Below are 21,505 nucleotides of genomic sequence, written 5' to 3'. Positions count from 1 at the left end.
GTCAATTAGACAGGCTTGAAGTCTGGTTAACTGGTTTGTGTTAACAGGTTTCATAGATAGATACAACTGAGTGTCATCTGCATAGCAGTGGTAATTAATAGAGTGCTTCCTAATAACATAGCCTAAAGGAAGCATGTACAGGGTGAACAGAATCGGTCCTAGCACAGAGCCTTGTGGAACTCCATAACTAACTTTTGTTCGTGTGGAAGGTTCATCATGGACATGAACAAACTGGAATCTGTCCGATAAATAGGACTGGAACCACTTTAACGCTGTTCCTCTGATACCAATCACATGCTCCAGTCTCTGTAATAAGATGTTGTGGTCAATGGTGTCGAATGCAGCACTAAGGTCTAGGAGGACAAGTATAGAAACAAGTCCATTATCTGAGGCTAAGAGAAGATCGTTGGTGACTTTTAACAGTGCTGTTTCTGTACTATGATGTGGTCTAAATCCTGATTGAAAATCTTCAAATAGTTCATTCCTGTGTAAGTGGTCTGATAGTTGCTTAGCAACAGCTTTTTCTAGGATTTTAGAAATAAATGGTAGGTTGGATATTGGTCTATAATTAGTCAAGACTCCTGGATCAAGACTAGGCTTTTCGAGTAAGGGTTTGATTACTGCAGTCTTAAAGGCCTGTGGTACGTAGCCTGATACTAGAGATAAATTTACCAAGTCTAATAAAGATGAGTTCATTAATAGCAGGGTGTCTTTAAGCAGTCTAGTCAGGATGGGGTCTAAGAGACATGTTGATGATTTCGATGAAGCAACTACTGATGTAAATTCAGAGAGATCTACGGGAGAGAAGCAGTCTAAACATAACTGAGGTCCTATAGATGATTCAAGAGCTACTGTAGTAGAAGATTCATTTATTGCAGGTATAGGAAGCATCTGCTGAATTTTATCTCTAATAGTTGTGATTTTATTTGTAAAGAAACTCATAAATTCATCACTGCTGAGAGCTAAGGGAACACTGGGCTCAACGGAGCTGTGACTTTTTGTCAGCCTGGCTACAGTGCTGAAAAGAAACCTGGGATTGTTCTTATTTTCCTCTATTAGTGATGAATAGTATGCAGTTCTGGCTTTACGGAGAGCTTTTTTATATGTTAGTAGACTGTTTTTCCAGGCTAGAAAAATTTCCTCTAAGTTTGTGGAACGCCACTTCCTTTCCAGCCTTCGCGATGCCTGCTTTAAGGTACGAATATGTAAATTATACCATGGGGCTAGTCTTCTCTGATTCACTAACTTCTTTTTCAGAGGGGCCACAGAATCAAGCGTTTCACGCAGTGAGGTTACAGCGCTGTCAACAATATGATCAATTTGGTAGGGAGTGGGATTGAAGCAGCTGCCCTCCACTATGTTTATACTTGGCATAGATGTAAATAAAGATGGAATGGTGTGATTGAAACAGTGGGTGGGTTTATTAACATTTTGAATGAAACCAATTGAATCTAATATAGAATTAAATGCAATGCTGAGACTGTTATTTTCAACATCTACATGAATGTTAAAATCTCCCATTATAATGACTTTATCTGATCTAAGCACTAAACAGACAGGAAGTCAGGGAATTCAGTTAAAAACTCTGAGTAAGGGACAGGTGGACGGTACACAATGACAAGTAGAACTGTTTTTTGTGTTTTCCAGTTTGGATGTGAGAGACTAAGAGTGAGGCTCTCAAATGAGTTATAACTGTTCTGAGGATGAAAGTTTAAACCTTACTTTTAGACCATAAAATAGATCCTGCTTTACACTTTTCTTCTTTTTGATGTTTAGAGTACTGTGATGCAACTTTAGAGGAGAAATAGCATACATCATAGAAATAAAACAGAATTTGTTCTCAGCTTAGCATAAATGGAACTATAGTCCAATCAATTCACCTTAAGGACTACGACATGCACTTTTGACCTTAATCACATCCAGCAGGAAAAGTTTTTTTAAAACAAATAAAAGAGTGTAAAAGTCTAATGCACTGGTAGCAGCGTTTAGAGGCTGAAATTACAGCCCACAACTTTGTTTTTACATAATAATACAGTTTTAACCAGAAATGACACTTCCAGGCACTTCCATAAAATCAGGCCCAATTTTCTTTACAAATGACCTGTAGCCTTCAACTAGAACTACATTTTAGCCCTCCTTGTGCTGTCCTTTCTGCCTGAAACAGGTTACCCTTATCAGCAAACATTTTCAATACTGTCTAACTGACCAGCACTGCAGCAAAACAATTTGAAACAAAATCAGATTACTTCGTGTGCCCTATTACTGGACTAACGAAAGGCAAAAGTAAAAGTCACATGCAAATGAAGTGCAATAACTGGAATTAACAACACAATTCAAACCTTTCTAAAAGTTTTTAAACTCTTTATATCTTGGCTGGCTCTGTACATTTTGTTTTGCTCAATCACACTATCTCCCATACTACCAAGTGAGGGGTTGGAAATTTCAGCTGAAGTGTTGGGGTTTCTGGGTCATTTCATGGGGCTGCTATAGTGTCCCAGAGGGGAGCCCTGAATGTAGGTGAGGATGGCACTCTGCAGGTAGCTGGCTCTGTTGGCCTCATCCTCCTTCATCCTCTGGATCTCTGCGTCCCTTAGCCGCAGCTTCTCCATCAGGTGAGAAATCTCACTCTCTTTGTCGAGGAGTGCCTCTCTGTGGTTACTGCTTAGTACTGAAAGACAGCAAGCCACAGAAGGCGTTATTATAGAAAGATGAGGTGATGTGAGGTGAGGTGAGATCAGATCAGATATGATTAGATATAAGCTTGATATTAGTTATATATATTACTAACAGACCTGAGTTAAAATGTGTAGGAAGCATTTGAAGTAAAACTTGCCTATCAAGATATTTCACTAGTGCAGCTTATGCTACTGGTATAAATACATTTCTTTAGACAAATTAATTTAAAATGGAACAAATTATACAAAGAAACACAGAGGGTGTACCTTTAATCTCTCTTTCCAGAGCACTGATCTTCTCTTTTAGCCCTCCTTGTGCTGTCCTTTCTGCCTGTAAATGTCCAATCTGCTCCTGCAGCTCCACTCTGACCCGGCTCACGTCGGCCACCTTCTCCTGGTCCTTATCCAACAGCTCCTACAACAGCACACCACCTGTTCAACGTTCAAATCATGCTGATTCTAACATGCTCTGGTTGTACACTTCTGCTAATTTTTCAAATGGACAAGGTCAGTGGCCAAATACCACCCAAAACGAATAATAAATGCTGTAGCACATGTACCACTGTAAGGAACCAGTGTATTGACTTTCTCTTGACTGACTCCCATTATAGAAAATAAAGCAACCAAAATAAACACTGGCCAGAATGTTAATTAAAAATTAATAAATTATATCGGCCCATACAGTGTCTAAGCCAGTCCATTATCTGTGTCAAAATGTCAGAATAACAACTCTAAACAAAACTGAGACCAGATGGCTCAACTTTTACAGTTATAAGGAGCATATTGTTTCTGTGATTTTAAGTGGATTTCTGTCTGGACATGGGAGAAACCACTGTTGTGCACACCAGTCACACTGAATCTAAAAACACGCACATTAGTTCAGATCTGACTTTTGACTCAGAGAAACAGTATGAATTAATGATTTGAAGCACATTGTGGCAATCAGATCCTAAGGGTCTCCTTCATAGGATGTATGTCACAGCCATTCCTGCAGCTCTAATTGCTGTTGAATGAGTCAAATTAGGACAACTACAAAAACTAACCTACAGATGTCCCTTTATGCACCAGTCTCTTTTACTTCATTCAGTACCTTTGTCTCCAGTCTCCCCCTGTCATGTTAAAACCTCTGATCTACAGTATAGTTAATTCTTTAAACTGCACAGACAAAGACAGGACTCCATGTAGCCAAGATGGCTTCAAGCACAGTCCTTTCACTTCTAACAACTTCATTGGAAATGCAACATCCAGTGTTTTCATAGGCCCACATTCACATTTAATTCATTTTTTAAAATAAATACATTTGTTAAGAATCAGTTATATCAGTGTGAATATGCAGTGCAAACCTGGAATGTTTTATGTGTAAGTTAGCTGGTGAATCCTGACCTGCTGGAGGTCCTCTATCCTACGCCGTAGTGCGTCCATCTCAATGCTCTGCTGGGTGTTCTTGGCTTGCAAGTCAGAAATGGTCTGTTTTTGATGGGAGGAGTGGAGTTGGACCTCCTGCAAGGAGGAACGCACTGAGCGAAGCTTCTCCTCCAAGGATGACACATGTTCTTGCTGCTCAAACAAGAAAACAAAGATGAAGGAAGACAAAGGAAGAAACTCAAATAGCAAAGCGGTTTGTCTTGCATATACAGACAGAAAGGTTCAGGGGGTCACTTGAGGAAGTTTTATGCTAGTTTGGCCATCGGTTTTTCTGGTATGTCTCATTCCAGTCACTAGACACTTTATTTTACTTGGTTAGTGTCCTCTCTAAAACTCGTCAATAGTACAGATCTTATAACCCACCTCTTCCAGGCGCACTTGAACTCGCGCTCGTCCCAGTTCCTCCTCTGCCTGGGCCCTTTCTGTCACACAGGCTGCTTTAACTTTACTCAGCTCCTAGAAATTATGGTCCTTTGGTTATCACATGAATATTAGGCCACTTTACAGCACAGAGATTTTGGCAGTGGTTCTAACACTAGTCTTAAGGTGTACCTATCAGAGTGAGGAATAATTTTTTGTCGTTTTCATTGCACCCTGCCAAAAACAACCAAGATAAGATCTACAGTTACTGGCCCCACCAACCTGCAGTGTCTATTTGTTGTTTATTGTTGCTGTTCTTTTCTCTCTCCTCTATCCACTCACCCCAACCGGTCGAGGCAGATGGCCGCCCAAACTGAGCCCGGTTCTGCTGGAGGTTTTTTCTTCTGTTAAAGGGAGTTTTTCCTCTACACTGTCACCAAGTGCTTGCTCATAAGGGATTTGTTGGGTTTTTGTAAAGTGCCTTGAGATGATTTTTATTGTGATTTGGTGCTATACAAATGAAACTAAAATAAACTGAACTGAATTTTAAAATCCAACACAAAAATGTTCCCACAAAATAAAGTTTGGAAAATAATAACTTCCCCCATTAAAGAAATACATCATCTTTTGACCCCACCAAAAACAAAAATTAACCAATCACATTGCTGAATGTCTCCGTCTCCATGTGGTATCTCTGTAGCCCCACATATCCCTAGCTTGAATCATATTAATTTACTAACTTTACTATGTGGTTACTATTCACCTTAACCAGCTTGGTATTCAGCTGCCCCACATTATATTTTTATCTTTTAAACATTGATATACTGAGCTCTGACCTCTTCCAGTTGTATCCGCTGTCCCTCCAGTTTGAAGATGCGTTCCTGCAGAGCTCTCTCGCTGTCTTCCAAATGTTGATTCACATGCGCCACCTTTATAGAAATTTGAATTTTTAGTATTTTTACCATTGAAAAATCACACCACACAAGTTACAGCAGCTCTCACTCTTAAAATGGTTTAACCGTACAAGCATCTGAATGTGCACTTGAATAATAAACTGGTCTGACAAGATTCATGCACTACATAAGAAAGGCCAAAACAGCATTTGCAGGGGAGACTCAGGTCTTTCAGGGTTCAAATCCCAGGCCTTTATGCATGGAGTGTGAACCCAGCAAAGGTGGGAATGATGTTAAAGTTATCATCTCTAATGAATAACATCCACCCCAATCAGGATATTTTGACAGCACTGGGCAAGTCTTTCACTAACCAGCTGCTTCATCTGCAGCATTTGAAAAAGACATACTGCAGGTCCTTCCTACGTAGTTTTATATGACAGATTTATTTATTTGTATTATTTGGTGCAGTAATGTCCTTGAATACCTATGCAAGTTGTAACAGAATGACAAAAAGACTGTGAAACTCCTAGAATCGTTTGTTTTTTTAAAGTTTTTCTTTTCTTTTATCTGCATGATTTGTTTGGCACAATTCCTTCCTGATACAACCCACTCCTGTGGGGCAATATGGAATAACCAATCAAGCAACAATACATGTTTTTGGACTGTGGGAGGAAACCGGAATACCCAGAGAAAACCCACTCAAGCGCAGGGAGAGCATGCAAATTCCACATAGAAAGGTCCCTGCTGGGTTTCGAACCAGGAACCTTCTTGCTGTGAGGCAATAGTGCTAACCACCAAACTACCATGCTGCCTTTGAAGCTCCTGGAATAAAGTGTTTAAAAGACAACTTATTTTGTGGTATAGACCAGCATTTTTCATCATTAAAGGGGCACAAAATTTATGTTTACATTCGGTGTTAATCACTGATATAAAGTGTATGTATCCTTGAGGTACAGCGTACACCATGAAGTTGCAGTTCGTAGTTCGTGGCCTCAGTCATTCATGGATTTATCCTTAGAACCTAACAAATAATTGTTCATGGAAAGCCCTGCGATTTTGTGGAAACCTCAAATATCCTCCCCGATTTTTTTATGGCTTTTCTCGTGGCAATATATAATTTTTCATCTGTTTTAATGCTAAATTATTAAGAACAATACAATTTACTAATTTAGGTCACTAATTTATTTACTAATAATTTATTAAGCTGAGTTTAATATTAAATTTACATGTTTTGGGAGCATATTTGCGGGCATATTTAGGGTTTAAACTATAAAAATGGGCATTTTTTTGACATCCGAAATTTGAGGGTGCTCTAGGAAAGTAACCCCTGCGAATTTTGGGGGTTTACTGTATAACAAATATGATGAATGCATCTCCATTACCATAAAATATTTGAAACGCATTTCTAAAAATGTTGACCTGTTTATATATATTTCTGCTCCATTTTTATCACTTGCACAACCGAAGAGATGATGGACTCACTTGTAAAAAACTGCTTCATAGCACTAGTAGAGAACAATAACTACACAAGATGCCTTTCATATTCACTGAGATATAATATCTGCAATTGGTCTATTTACAAGTAGTCTAAATAAAACAGTTGTAGTATACATATTCAGGATAATTTATTACAACTTAGGTTCAATAGATTCTCATGCACCCTGCTTGGAATTTTATAGCACCTCTTTCTGTCGAAGACCATCCATGTCCTCCAGTACTTGCTTGGACCTTCGCTTCTCTACTTCCAAACGGTCTGTCAAAAGGTGACACACAAAAAATGTTTGCTGAGTTTCACGTGAAAAAGACTGTGTGTGTTAGTGTGTTACCTTCTGCCTGTGCTAGTCGCAACTTGAGCTCTGCTGTGCAGTTAGTCAGCTCCTGCTTCAGCTCAAAGACCTGCTGCTGCTGAGACTTACATCTGCGCTCCATCTCCTCCACCTTACACACAAACACAAAACAGTTTCCCATCTAACAGTGCCCATGGCCCAACTTTTTACCATTTTCTGTGTTGCTCATTTTAGTGAAAATACTCAGACAGTCAAACTGTTCTGAACAGCTGTTTATCTTACTTTATTCCTGAGTTGGACATTTGTTTCTGACAGGTTTTGGATCTCTCTGAGGAGTTTGTCTTCTCTGAGTGCACTGTCCTACAAGATGGAAAACAATGATGATGCTGAGTGTTCCCTTATAAAAATCATACCTGTAAAAGTCATAAATGATCATGATTTTGCATGTGTCCACATGCAATAATTTGTTAATCTTTTTCTTACTCTAATTCTACATTTGCATTTTAGACTATACTGTTAAGAGACAGATGTCCTTATTGAGAAAGAAGATATCCTTATTAGATGACCTTACTTATCTAATTCCTTGCACCCATGAGCCAGTCTTATAAAGCAATTTCAACCTAATCATGCTCTCTTTTAAATATTAGGCTGCACTAAACCAAAAGGTGGTGGTTCTTTCACAAGTTTTGATCTGCACTCTTGAAAAAACCTACTTCTTGCAGGTGTGTGTGTTAACTACACACATCACACAAAATTTCAACTGAAATTACTTTTTACATTTTCTCTCCTCCCATCTGTCCATACCTCTTGCTTTTTGTTCCTCTCTGTGATGTGTTGCTCCCTCTGTTCTTCTTTCTCAGCTCTTACACGGGTCAACAGTTGTCCCATGTTGTGATTTTTCTGCTCAGAGAGGGCAAGGGCTGCCTCTGTCATCTGCAGTCTGCACATCAAATCATTATATAACCAGAGTTATTGATAGTGGTGTCATGATTAGTTCATTGTTAGTAAACTAATAAGCATTTTAATAATGAAAAAATTCTTTGTAATTTTTTAAGCATAAAGACCAAACATTTTCAGATTTTCATATACAGTACAATATTCAAACTATGTATCTTTGTATGTATTGGACAGACAAAATGAAATTCATAACCCTGGGTTGTGGGAAATTATGAAGGCATTTTTTTAACCATTTTCTGACATTGTGCATGGAACAATGAATCAACTAAATAACTGCTATATGTGGAGATGGAGTCATCTCTGAGATGCAGGTAACTGCAGGTGGTTATGTAAGGGGCATTTTTGTGAGCATGTGTGTGTGCGTGTGTGAGCATGTGTGCGCGTGACTGTGTGTGTAAGTGTTCCAGTCAAAAGTTTGGACACACTTTCTCATTCAATTCAGTGGTAAAGTGTGTGCAAACTTTTGACTGGTAGTGTACATAACTTATTTAGTGAGTGCAGTTCAGGAAGATTGCCAAGACAGGAGACAGCAGTACACACGAGAAGAAAACAACAACGTTATTCTCACATTTTTCTCCACTGAGCACAATTGTAAATAAACACAAAGACAATTTCAGACCGTGACACTTTATATCTTCTTTGCTACCTCTTACACCATATTAATCGATAACAGAAAACACAGTTTTCTGTCACATCACTTAACTGCCTTCACAAAATGAAGAAAGAGCTGTTTTAACATGTTTTGCTCATAGACCATCATTGGTCTAGTTGGACTCCAAGGACACAAGTGAGTACATGAGTCAGGTGAGGTACAAATTATGCTGAATAGTTTGAATAGGTTTTACAGGATGGTGTTGGCACAGGGCTCAGTTGTTTTAAAATTAAAATGTTAAATTGTTCACTACCAGTCAAAAGTTTGATTGAGATTTCTCTGAATGAGAAAGTGTGTCCAAACTTTTGGTACTGTATAATAAAAAAACACCAAAATATCAAAGTGGACTTTCAGCTCTGGTCACATATTGGCTTCAAATTATTACAGAGGAAAAATATGAATTATAAAAAATGAATATCACGCATTCCTGCTCTTTTATGTAGCTTTACTGTTGTACTTTGGGACTCACTCTGAAAGAGTCAAATCACTCTGTAGGGTCCCATGGAGGTCTATTCTTTGTTTGTTTGTGCTCAGTCTTTCCAACATGCCCCTTGGTTACATCATCAGCAAACTGTTAGCTTTTCTGACTACACACCACTTCTCATAACTCATGAGGTCTCATCAGCTAATAAGACGAGCAGACAACTAGATGGCTTAAAACCTTTGCAGCAAATACACATTAAAAATTATGCAGTCATTTTGGATGCTGATTTTACATTTAGCAATCAAAATACAGATAACATTACATTTGTGGTCACATATGGTCACCTTCCATCACCTGTGGATTTTCTCTGGGAACGGGTGTATTCTATCCTGGTATTATGGTGAAAAACCCATGCACACCTTTTTTATGAGTTGGCTAAATCACTTCAACAGATGTCTAGAACTGGGTATGTTTTTCACAGGTTGGTTTCAGATTCAGTCATATGAGAGGATTGAAGATTAAGTGGAGAAACCTCTCATTAGACATAAAATAAATTGTGGCATACACTATAATCATTGCTCAGTCAAACACAAGACTGTATAAAAGTTTAATTACACACTATACCTAAACAAAGACTACTGTTGTTGATACAGTGGCCATGGGATAAAAGAAGATAAAGTGCTTACTTGGCGGTGAGAGAGTTCACAGCTGACTTCCTCTCATTCAGAGCTTCCTGAAGTTGGCCTATCTGAATGTAAGTGGACCTAATGTAACAGACAGGAAGTAATGAGGTCATTGCCATGAGGGCTTGGATATAGATTAGACTGGATTAGATTTTCTTGCAAATACATTTATCTTCCAATGAATATAAGATGTGATACACCCACGGTTATTTGAAATACTGAACATATTACCACTTGCTCTCACCTGTTGGAGTGTCCCATCTCCTCCCTCTGCCTGTCTATGGTTTCCATCAGGCTGAGAAACTGAAAGGGTGCCAGAACAACCAGACCTTTAACAAACATTATCTGTCATTCCTCAATAATTCAGTCTCATTCTACCCAAAATCTTGTGTATAAGAAAAAAGGCCTAAAAATTAAACACTCCTGTAGGCTTGAGTAAGTTTGCCTTCAGCTCCAGCTAATGTCAGTTAAGATATGTTATGCAGCAGAACAGATTCGAGACATTTTGGTTGTTTTGATACCCTTTTTCTTGGAATTCACTCTTAACACACATAAATTCACAGTGACCACATCCTTTGTTCTCAGAAAGGAAGAGATTTTTTTAGACATGCTAGCTAGATCATTTGTGCATAGAAATGTCAGCAACCACATATCAACTAGTATCAGATGGACAGTCATGAGATGACATTCAGGTTCCTAGTCAACAAATCTTTATGACTTTGGTGGTCCCTGATGTTTCTTCTAGCAACATCATCAGGCCAATTTTTAAACTTGACGAAAATAGTGATTTTTGTACAGTGGGTACGGAAAGTATTCAGACCCCTTTAAATTTTTCACTCTTTGTGTCATTGCAGCCATTTGCCAAAATCAAAAAAGTTCATTTTATTTCTCATTAATGTACACTCAGCACCCCATCTTGACAGAAAAAAACAGAAATGTAGAAATTTTTGCAAATTTATTAAAAAAGAAAAACTGAAATATCACATGGTCATAAGTATTCAGACCCTGTGCTCAGTATTGAGTAAAAGCACCCTTTTGAGCTAGTACAGCCATGAGTCGTCTTGGGAATGATGCAATACGTTTTTCACACCTGGATTTGGGGATCCTCTGCCATTCTTCCTCGCAGATCCTCTCCTGTTCTGTCAGGTTGGATGGTGAACGTTGGTGGACAGCCATTTTCAGGTCTCTCCAGAGATGCTCAATTGGCTTTAGGTCAGGGCTCTGGCTGGGCCAGTCAAGAACGGTCACAGAGTTGTTCCGAAGCCACTCCTTTGTTATTTTAGCTGTGTGCTTAGGGTCATTGTCCTGTTGAAAGGTGAACCTTCGGCCCAGTCTGAGGTCCCCACCACCATGTTTCACTGTAGGGATTGTATTGGGCAGGTGATGAGCAGTGCCTGGTTTTCTCCACACATACCGCTTAGAATTAACGCCAAAAAGTTCAATCTTGGTCTCATCAGACCAGAGAATCTTATTTCTCATAGTATGGGAGTCCTTCATGTGTTTTTTGGCAAACTCTATGCAGGCTTTCATGTGTCTTGCACTGAGGAGAAGCTTCCGTTGGGCCACTCTGCCATAAAGCCCAGACTGGTGGAGGGCTGCAGTGATAGTTGACTTTGTGGAACTTTCTCCCATCTCCCTACAGCATCTCTGGAGGTCAGCCACAGTGATCTTTGGGTTCTTCTTTACCTCTCTCACCAAGGCTCTTCTCCCACGATTGCTCAGTTTGGCTGGATGGCCAGGTCTAGGAAGAGTTCTGGTCGTCCCAAACTTTTTCCATTTGAGGATTATGGAGGCCACTGTGCTCTTAGGAACCTTGAGTGCTGCAGAAATTCTTTTGTAACCTTGGTCAGATCTGTGCCTTGCCACAATTCTGTCTCTGAGCTCCTTGGGCAGTTCCTTCGACCTCATGATTCTCATTTGCTCTGACATGCACTGTGAGCTGTAAGGTCTTATATAGACAGGTGTGTGCCTTTCCTAATCAAGTCCAATCAGTTTAATTAAACACAGCTGGACTCCAATGAAGGAGCAGAACCATCTCAAGGAGGATCAGAAGAAATGGACAGCATGTGAGTTAAATATGAGTGTCACTGCAAAGGGTCTGAATACTTATGACCATGTGATATTTCAGTTTTTCTTTTTTAATAAATTTGCAAAAATTTCTACATTTCTGTTTTTTTCTGTCAAGATGGGGTGCTGAGTGTACATTAATAAGAAATAAAATGAACTTTTTTCATTTTGGCAAATGGCTGCAATGACACAAAGAGTGAAAAATTTAAAGGGGTCTGAATACTTTCCGTACCCACTGTATATCCATCCATCCATCTTCTTCCACTTATCTGGGGCTGGGTTATGGGGGCAGTAGCCTAGGCAGGGATGCTCAGATTTCCTTTACCCTGGACACTTCCTCCAGCTCATCTGGGGGGGCACCGAGGCGTTCCCAGGCCAGCCGAGACATAGCCCCTCCAGCGTGCCCAGGAGGCATCTTTTACAGATGCCCAAGCCACCTCAGCTGGCTCCTCTCGATGTGGAGGAGCAGTTGCTCTACTCCGAGCTCCTCCTGGGTGACCAACCTCCTCACCCTATCTCTAAGGGAGCACCCAGCCACCCTGAGAAAGAAGATTATCTCAGCTGCTTGTATCCAAGATCTTGTCCTTTTGGTCATGACCCAAAGCTCATGACCATAGGTAAGAGTGTAGATTGACCGGTAAATAGAGAGCTTCACCTTTCGGCTCAGCTCCTTCTTCACCACAACGGACCGGTACATTGACCGCACTTCTGCTGCCAATGCAAAGTCGGTGTAACTTATGTTCGGCAACGGTATGTTCTATAGCATTTTATAGTATTTTTTCACATCCGAATCCAATCTCAAATTCACATTGAAATCTAAATTCTTTGGAATCCCTTATCAAATCAAAAATTCTGTTAATAGGTGGTGTTACTGGGTGAAAAGCCAGAAACAGCTACAAAATAAATCAACATGAAACTAACCTAATTAATGTAGATAGCTCCAACCTAGTAGTGCTAATGCTACATATAGTAATAAAAACTAACAGATAAACAATGTAAGACTTTAAGATGGGTGTAATATGTTCTTTTTCTGGTCTTAGTCTGCACTTGTGCAGCAGAATTCTACATTAACTGTAACTGATTTATTATGTTCTTTGGTAGACCAAAAATTTAGCCTGATAGTTTTCAAATGAAGAAATTTTAAATATTTTGGTTTAGATAAGCTTATATATAAGCTTATACTTAATGTGAGGCCAGAAACATGTTCCAAAAAAAATTGAAAATAAAATTAGATTAACTGGTTCCAGGTCAGTATCATGGGTATCAAAAAAGCATCCCAGAGAGTCTTTCAGAATTAAGGATGGTGAAATGACCACTACTCTGTGAAAAACTGCATGGGCAACTATTTCAACCATTTAAAAATAATCTTTATTCACATATCAGTTTTACTGATAGGATGTCTTATGTACTACTTATGTATTATTTACAATATTTAAAATAATTTGCATAATTACACTCAAACTTTTTTTGCAATTTAAACATCATCGCAACCTTTTTTGAAGTGGATTCTTTAGGCTCATGGGAAAGCTTTCTATCAAGCTTGTGCAGCTCAAATAATAACCCCAAGACCAGCTGTTTGTCTTCCTGTTTCTACCTATTCAACATTACTCATTATCTCTATGATATGCAGTGTAATAATACTAATATTTCTCATAATTAGTTGTTTCTTGTTGAGCCCTTCATGACACATCAAGTTCAGTAAAGTGCAACAGGCTGTATTAGATTTCACCATATGGGTCTATGCTTATGATACAGAATCACTTCACCAAAACTGTGCCATCAAGGAGTTATTTGTCAGCCCATGTGATGTCATGTTTTCATAGTTCTGAGAGTGACCAGGATCTGGATCTGGATTAAAATGCAACAATTTGTCATCTTTCCTTTGTTGAATCCAAATAAACCAAAGTACGGGTGTGACAGCACCTGAAGAGTATCAAAGGTATTTAATTCCTTAGATTGCATGTTACCTGGCGGCTCTTCTCCTCCTTCAGTGTCTGAATCTCCTTGCTGAGGACCTGAGTCCTGCTGCGGCTCTCTCTCAGAGTGGACTGTCTGTCGGAATTATGCCCTGTGATTTGCTCTGAAAGGGTTAAACAACAAGAGCAAAACAGTAATAAACAGAGAAACGTGGGTCCAGCATACATTGTTATAACAGTGTGATGACCTGTACTACATTCATTTCAGCCCACACTACAATTCCTAGTAATAAGAGACATACAGTAATAAATTATTGCACAAACTGAATTCACATGGTCACAGTTACAATTACAGTTGGATCTTACTATTACTCTGAATTACTGAATAAAAAAACCTACCAAGGGCTTTGAGTGTGTCACTGGGTATATTGTTTCCTGCTATCTCCAGCTGCACTATGCTCTTGTTTTTCTGCAATGCTTTAAGCAGTGACCTGCCACCCAGAAGACCAATGTTGTTCCACCTCAGATCTGTGAACAGTCAGCGAGGGAAGTTATAGTGGACCATTGTTCAAAATTCAATTAATCAGAACAGCAACAATGTCAGACTGACTGCAACAGACAACAAAATCTATAATCTACCACTGTAAAGCAGTAAACATAGGGCCTGAATATTTTTCTAAGAACACCAGTCACAAAAAATGATTTTTTTAAAACAAAACTATAAACTACAGCTGACCTTGACATGACAGTTACTTGAATAGAAAATTTGTTTTTAAGTGATATATGTTAAAGAAATTCAATTTTTTTCTTATACCTTAAATAAGTATCATTATCAAGTGTAAGCCAGAACACTTTGCATGAGTTCATATTTTCTCCTGCATTGTACAATTCAGAATTTGTGTATTTATGATGCATTCCTTGTGCTCCAAGTACTTTACGCTCCACTTCACAGCATATGTCAAGTACAAGCCCAGCTGAATGAATAAACGAACAAAGCATATTTCTTGCTTTTTGCAGTAATCTGATTTAAGAAATATTCATGTAGACAGATAACCTGGTTGCTTTCATCACACTTTGAAACTGAGAAAAATGTGAATAACACAGCTATATTTTATTTTTGGTTTCATATGTGGATTTTAAATTTGAGCATTTCCTGTGGCAGCAGTCTGTGGTATGAAAGAATGGAACATTGACTAAATACAAATATAGTTATTACTTATTATTATTAAATATTTAAAGACTTCTGTTTCTACAGATTAGGAATTAGACATGTCAAACCTCATGCTTCTAACAAATGAGAAATGAAAAATATTTAGTTAAAGCAGGAACATGATACTATTTACGGCTAAAGTTACTTATTGACCTAGCTAAACTGACATGGTTGTTTATTTCAGTGTGAATCACCTAGCACTTCCAGGGTATTGTTGCGCTTCAGAGCTAATGCGAGTTCATATGCTCCATGGTGGTTGATCTGATTGTTACGTAGGTCCAGCTGTGTCAGCACACTGTTGCAGGCCAAACCAGCACAAAAGAGTGAGAAGGCTTCGTCCCACACCCCCACCGCATTCCATTCCAACACCACCCTGCAAACACCATTTATCATATGTTAAGTAACGGTGATGGGGCTGCCTTCACCACTGCAGCACTGTGGAGTTATTTTGGTTTCAAAAATCTGCTCTATGTCAAGAATCCTTTCTCAGACGAGGTGACTTGCTAGATTATATAGCAGCAACTTTAATGAGTGTATCTCTGACCAAACCAATGTGTGTTCAGATCTATCAGTACAGGATTCACCTATGCCTGAAGTTTAGCTGTTTAACAGCTAACTGAGAAAAAGGAAAACTTGTTCTACTTAGGCATAGTAGCTGAATTAAGCAACTAAATATATCTGTTTAGTCAAGCTAATGTGGGCAGCAGAAAAAACAATGAATTATTTCAAACAGCTTATGCCAAAACTTCATAGTACTTAATGTTACAATGGGGTAAGCTGCAATGTTCACTGATTGACCTGCACATAACTGGCAGCCAAAACCACACTGGCATAAAAGTTCCAAAAATAGATTATATGAAGACAAATGAGAAAACTCCACATGCATATCATACACAAAAAATATTCTCATGTGAAGCATTTCATTCTCACCTACGCAGAGTTTTGTTGCGTGCTAACAACTTCCCCAACACCTCAGCCCCTGCTGATCCCAGGTTATTCCCCTGTGAATAATATTTTGTATAAACCATCTTAATACAGATGACATATAATCATTTAGTGTCTGAGTGTTCACTAATTTGGCAGGTGTTACCTTTAGATTTAGGACTTTCACGGTTGTGTTGCCAAACAGTCCAGTCAGGAGTACTTTTACACCTGAGAATCACACACAAGCATGGAAGCAGACATTGTTAGTCATAATGTAAAGTCAAAACAACAATGAATGTATCCTATTACCCAGTAGTGTGTGTGTATGCAAAGTCTGCTTTATCTTGTTCCTGTGTTATCATTGTTGTGCAAAAATACATCAGTAAGCCATAATGTTATTTTATTATTACCACGATCACACATCCTATATTTTATTTTCACTCAGTATCACATATACTGTGCTGCTGCCCCATATATCCACCACAGCACTAAACATGAATTTATGTTTTTCATGGACATTTATGTTAAGAAATAAGCATGTTAAAACTAACACACCTTCCTCATTGAGCATGCAGTCACTGAGCAACACTTCAGTGAAGACAATATCATTTTGGAAGGCCCTGGCCAGCACAGAGCAGGTATCTGCAGACAGGCTCTGTCCACTCAGGTCCAGTCTGGGGCTCTGAGCTGTGCTGTCCTGGAGCTGAGCCACAACACTCTCCTGGGGCTCCACACCTCCCTCCTTACACAGACGCAGGTACATCTTCCTGAAATCCTCCATTTTGGGGTGCTAGAGTCTCCTTCTCATCTGAAGTGCACAAACCCTTCTTTACTTCTTCCTTCCTTCGTCTTGGATGTGACCTGCTGGAAAAGCAAGGCTGAGATGATTTAGTCAGATAATTAATGAATAGAAAAAGTAGGCATACCATTTCATTATGTTTTATTTAGCAAAGGCTTAACAAATGAATGAAAAACATAATACACAGATCATGCAATAAGGAAATCAGTTATCAGTAACAACTCTATTACTAATGAAGTATTAGCAAAAATCAGTGTCTCCCAGAACAAGAACAACAAAGAGATTTGTCCTGAACTATATCACATACTTTCAATACTTTCAATAAAAATATAGCGATCCATTAGCAGGTCATTACCATCAGTAAATAAGTGGACATGCATACAGGGGGAGTGCAGCATGAGTCAAATAATAGGAATCAGCTGTCTGAGGCTCAACTGCACACAAATCTGCTTTTCAGTTCTACCATATTGACCAACCAACACAACATTTTCTTGTTTCTAGTAAAATAACCCATCGACTAAGCAGTTACACTCACTGTAGGAACAACAACTTGGAGATGTCCTAACTACTAGGAGTCATGGCTGTTCTAAACTAAAAAATACCACGATCCACTCATTAACGATTAACTAGCTAGCTACTAGCTAGTGCTAGCTACTCATCATTAATCAGTTATATTATACCAATTATATCCAACGTTAACATTTTGACTACAAACTGGTAGACTACAAGTACTTCGCTAACGCTATGTCAAACTCTTAAAGCAATAAAGCTGTAGCAGTTTAGAGAACATCATGTGACTAAAAAAGAACTTTCGTTCTTAGAAGAAAACAAAATACAGTCTGGTGGATATTATGGTTGTCGAATATAATGCTGTGTTTTCAGACAGGGTACAATGTCATAATTTACAAACGATCAACACTGTTGCAAGCAAGCCAATTATCAATTGCCTATTTTTGAAAGGGGGTGTTGAGTACCGGAAACTCGAGAGCACGATTAAAATGCTCGCACGGGTCTAAAAAAACGATCAATCGCCATATACATTAAGTCTGAAAACAAAAGCACACAGACCTCGGCGATTACAGCACAAATGTCCTAGCAGTCTCTGTTGTACACAATACAGCTGATAGGCGAAGGCAGCGACAAAGTAACTAGGAAGTGTATTTCGGCGCAAAGCATCTTGGTCAGAGTAGTTTTGTGACGTCAACATTTTCAGACATTTACCCTCCAATGGAAAGAAAACGAACTAAAACGACATACTACTATTTACTACTATACTATATAATTTACTGTTTGGTCTGTGGGAGTCCAAGGCACATCTATTTGATGTACTGAACCAGCTGACTGAGATAATGGAACAAATAATACGCAGGCAGCGAAACAAGCAGTAGAAAGTCTTTGACAGGTGTTATGCCGAGTTCTGCCTGCGGCGAGTCACCTGCAGTCCACCACGCGGGAACGCGCACAGCTAAAGCCCAACCCTCAAACTAATGGCCTCTAAGACAAAGAACTGTTTAAAAACGATTCATTGTTAAAACTGTTAAGGTTGCAGGGGCGACAATGTATGTTTGGTGTCAGATTCTGCAAATATCAACTCATAACTCACACTCTTAAAGTCTCTTAATATCAGGCTGAAGAACTCAGATGTGTTGTGAGCAAATATTTATCGAATTTGGCATGACATCCAACATCCAGGGAACCACATTAAAACCGCAATCTATAAAAATGTTTAAACACAGTATAATGAACACAGAAGAGTTTAGCTTCAGAAACAGCTTTGGGAAATGCTACTTGGAACAGAGTTTAGTCTAATAAAACACGGATGACTGTAAACATTCATAAACTACAATTAAGCTAGGATCATTTATAATCACTGATCAACCCATCATCAACCCTGATCATTTTTGCTTTTAAACAGCTCTTTGCCTTATAAAAATTAATTTGGGGGTTTATGCTTTAGCCGTGCGCACTCCCGCATGGTGCAGATCACGGCAGGCAGGCAGAACCCTACAGCAGCATTTATTCAGCATTTATTCACAGAATTCACATTTTTGATATCTGTCATGTATTTCTGACTACTCACACGCACTAACTGCAGGAGGAGCCGTAAGGGGCTGGTGCGTTGTGTATCAGGCGGTGGTCGAAGGCAGGGGCCTTGACAATCCAATCCCTGGATACTGAAACTGGCTCTAGGGACGTGGAGTGTGACTTTGCTGGGGGGAAGGAACCTGAGCTTGGGTGGGAGATTGAGTGGAACCGACTAGAGATAGTCAGGCTCACCTCCACGCACAGCTTGGGCTCTGGAACCCAACTCCATGAGAACTGCTGCATCCTCTTCTATTCTGGAGTTGCCCATGATAAGAGACACCGGGTTGGTGTGGACTTGCTTGTAGCTCCCCAGCTTGGCTGTCATGTGCTGGAGTTTTCCCCGATGAACAAGACCTGTGCCTTTAGGTCGGGGACAGGTCTCTTCCTGTTGTTTCATCATATGGGCTGAGCAGTAGTACAGAGTACTTCTTGGAGTCCCTTGTAAGGGTGCTGAAAGGTGCTCCAAATGGGGTCTCCATCATTCTGGTGGGGGACTTCAACGGTCACGTGGGCAATGAGAGTAAAACCGGGAGGGGCGTGACTGGGAGGAACGGCCTCCCCTATCTGAAATTGAGTGGTGTTTTGTTGTTAGTCTGCTGTGCTAGTCACAGCTTGTCCTTAACAAACACCATGTTCAAGCATAGGGGTGTCCATCAGTGTATGTGGCACCAGAACACCCTAAGCCGGAGGTTGATGATCGACTTTGTGGTCGTGTCATCTGATCTTTGGCCGTATGTCTTGGACAATCAGGTGAAGGGAGGAGCTGAGATCACCACTAGATGGTGAGTTGCCTCCACCGGTAGAGGTGGAAGCTGGACAGACTTTGCAGACCTAAACGAATTATGAGGTGACTCTCTGTCAGCAAGGTCTTCAACTCCCGCCTCCGTGAAAGCTTCAACCAGATCCCAAGGGAGGGTGGGGACATTGAATCCAAGTGGACCATGTTCTCCACCTCTATTATCAATGCGGCCGCTCGAAGCTGTGGTCATAAGGCCTTTGCTGCCTGTCATGGCAGCACTTCCCGAATGCGGTGGTGGACACTGGAAGTAAGGGATGCCGTCAAGCTGAAGAAGGACTCCTGTTGAGCCTGCTTGGCTTGTGGGACTCATGAGGCAGCTGAGGGGTACCGGCAGGCCAAGCGTACTGTGGCCTGGGCGGTGTCAGAGGCAAAAACACAGGAGGAGTCTGATGAGCCCTTATGGAGCGACAATTGAGGACCGTGATGTCTCCCAGCATGGCGAAGCCGGGGCCCCACCCTGGAGCCAGGCCTGGGGTCCGAGCTCGTAGGCGAGCGCCTGGTGGCTGGGTCTACCCCCATGGGGCGCAGCCGGGAAAGGCCCGAAAGAGTGATGTGGGGCCGCCCTTCTGTGGACCCACCACCTGCAGGAGGATCCATAAGGGGCCGGTGCATAGTGGATCGGGCAGTGGTTGAGGACGGGGACCTCGGCGACCCGATCCCTGGATGCTGAAACTGGCTCTAGGGACATGGAATGTTACCTCACTCGGGGGGAAGGAGCCTGAGCTTGTGCGGGAGGTCGAGCGGTACCGACTAGAGATAGTCGGGCTCACCTCCACGCACAGCCTGGGCTCTGGAACCCAGCTCCTTGAGAGGGGCTGGACTCTCTTCTACTCTGGAGTTGCTTGCGGTGAGTGGCGGCGAGCTGGTGTGGGCTTGCTCATAGCTCCCCAGCTCAGCCGCCACATGTTGGAGTTTTCCCCCCAGAGTGAAAGGGTCGTTTCCCTGCGCCTTCAGGTCAGGGATAGGTGTCTCACTATTGTTTCGGCCTATGGTTTACTAACATTTTGAATGAAACCAATTGAATCTAATATAGAATTAAATGCAATGCTGAGACTGTTATTTTCAACATCTACATGAATGTTAAAATCTCCCACTATAATGACTTTATCTGATCTAAGCACTAAACAGACAGGAAGTCAGGGAATTCAGTTAAAAACTCTGAGTAACGGACAGGTGGACGGTACACAATGACAAGTAGAACTGGTTTTTGTGTTTTCCAGTTTGGATGCGAGAGACTAAGAGTGAGGCTCTCAAATGAGTTAAAATTGTTCTGAGGATGAAAGTTTAATAATAAGTTTGAGTGGAAGATTGTAGCTACTCCTCCACCTCGACCTGTGCTTCGAGGAACATGATAATTTTTATGACTAATTTTTATGATGTACAATATACACACAGATAGAAGTAAATATACACTATATACAAACATAAATAGTAAACACCACAGAAGAGACTGTGGTGGAGGATGGTGGAGTCATCTGCTGCAAAGGGGGGCGTTATTAAACAGAAGGATGGAGAACGGTATGAATGACGTCCTGTACATCGTTGTCATCCAGCGAGGCTGGATGAGTCCGTTGGAGAATGAGCTCCTCTGATCCTCTATGATCTGGCGAAGTGGGTGTGAAGAATTGTCCAGCAGTTTGTCCAGTGTCCTCCTGCTCCCTAATGAGCTTAGAAGGAATGGTTTAAAATGAATACTTGAGTGTGGAGAACAAGGGAAACGTGTTTTGTTTATTTCAAATAACAGAATTGTTAATAAATAAATGGATCGTGTACAACTGAAATTAGTCATTAGATGGCAGCAATGAAACATTTGAGATGTCGGCTGCCAAAATAACTGGAGAGAAGAAGA

General features: G+C 40.4%; 1 protein-coding gene across 4 annotated transcripts; it reads right to left on the bottom strand.

Annotated features, from left to right (window-relative positions):
* Positions 1 to 2,409: 2,409 nt before the first annotated feature.
* lrrc45 (leucine rich repeat containing 45) lies at positions 2,410 to 18,110 on the bottom strand. Of its 4 annotated transcripts, none has more exons than XM_026316202.1 (18): positions 17,841 to 18,106; positions 16,529 to 16,851; positions 16,140 to 16,201; positions 15,980 to 16,050; positions 15,244 to 15,422; positions 14,239 to 14,367; positions 13,891 to 14,003; positions 10,101 to 10,159; positions 9,860 to 9,937; positions 7,945 to 8,080; positions 7,423 to 7,500; positions 7,180 to 7,291; positions 7,036 to 7,106; positions 5,297 to 5,389; positions 4,464 to 4,556; positions 4,059 to 4,232; positions 2,943 to 3,090; positions 2,410 to 2,668 (listed from the first exon to the last, which is right to left on the bottom strand). In XM_026316202.1, exons 2-18 carry the CDS (start codon positions 16,752 to 16,754, stop codon positions 2,469 to 2,471), a joined length of 2,022 nt encoding a protein of 673 aa, XP_026171987.1. In that variant the 5' UTR covers positions 16,755 to 16,851; positions 17,841 to 18,106; the 3' UTR covers positions 2,410 to 2,468. The 4 variants fall into 4 exon arrangements, with proteins under 4 accessions (XP_026171987.1, XP_026171984.1, XP_026171986.1 ...); XM_026316199.1 differs by having other exon boundaries at positions 16,529 to 16,837; XM_026316201.1 differs by having other exon boundaries at positions 16,529 to 16,834.
* Positions 18,111 to 21,505: the final 3,395 nt, after the last annotated feature.

Source organism: Mastacembelus armatus, chromosome 19 (assembly GCF_900324485.2).
Source record: "Mastacembelus armatus chromosome 19, fMasArm1.2, whole genome shotgun sequence".
Lineage (NCBI taxonomy): Eukaryota > Metazoa > Chordata > Actinopteri > Synbranchiformes > Mastacembelidae > Mastacembelus > Mastacembelus armatus.
The sequence above is the reverse complement of the archived record's forward strand: the minus strand, read 5'-3'. Positions and strand labels throughout refer to the sequence as shown.

Excerpts from the sequence above, each read along its gene's own strand:
- lrrc45 (XM_026316202.1), bottom strand. The coding sequence starts at position 16,754 with ATGGAGGATTTCAGGAAGATGTACCTGCGTCTGTGTAAGGAGGGAGGT. Across the intron at positions 16,051-16,139 it reads TGAAAGTCCTAAATCTAAAG|GGGAATAACCTGGGATCAGC; the intron begins GTAACACCTGCC and ends TATTATTCACAG. Across the intron at positions 7,501-7,944 it reads AGAGGAACAAAAAGCAAGAG|GACAGTGCACTCAGAGAAGA; the intron begins GTATGGACAGAT and ends TCCATCTTGTAG.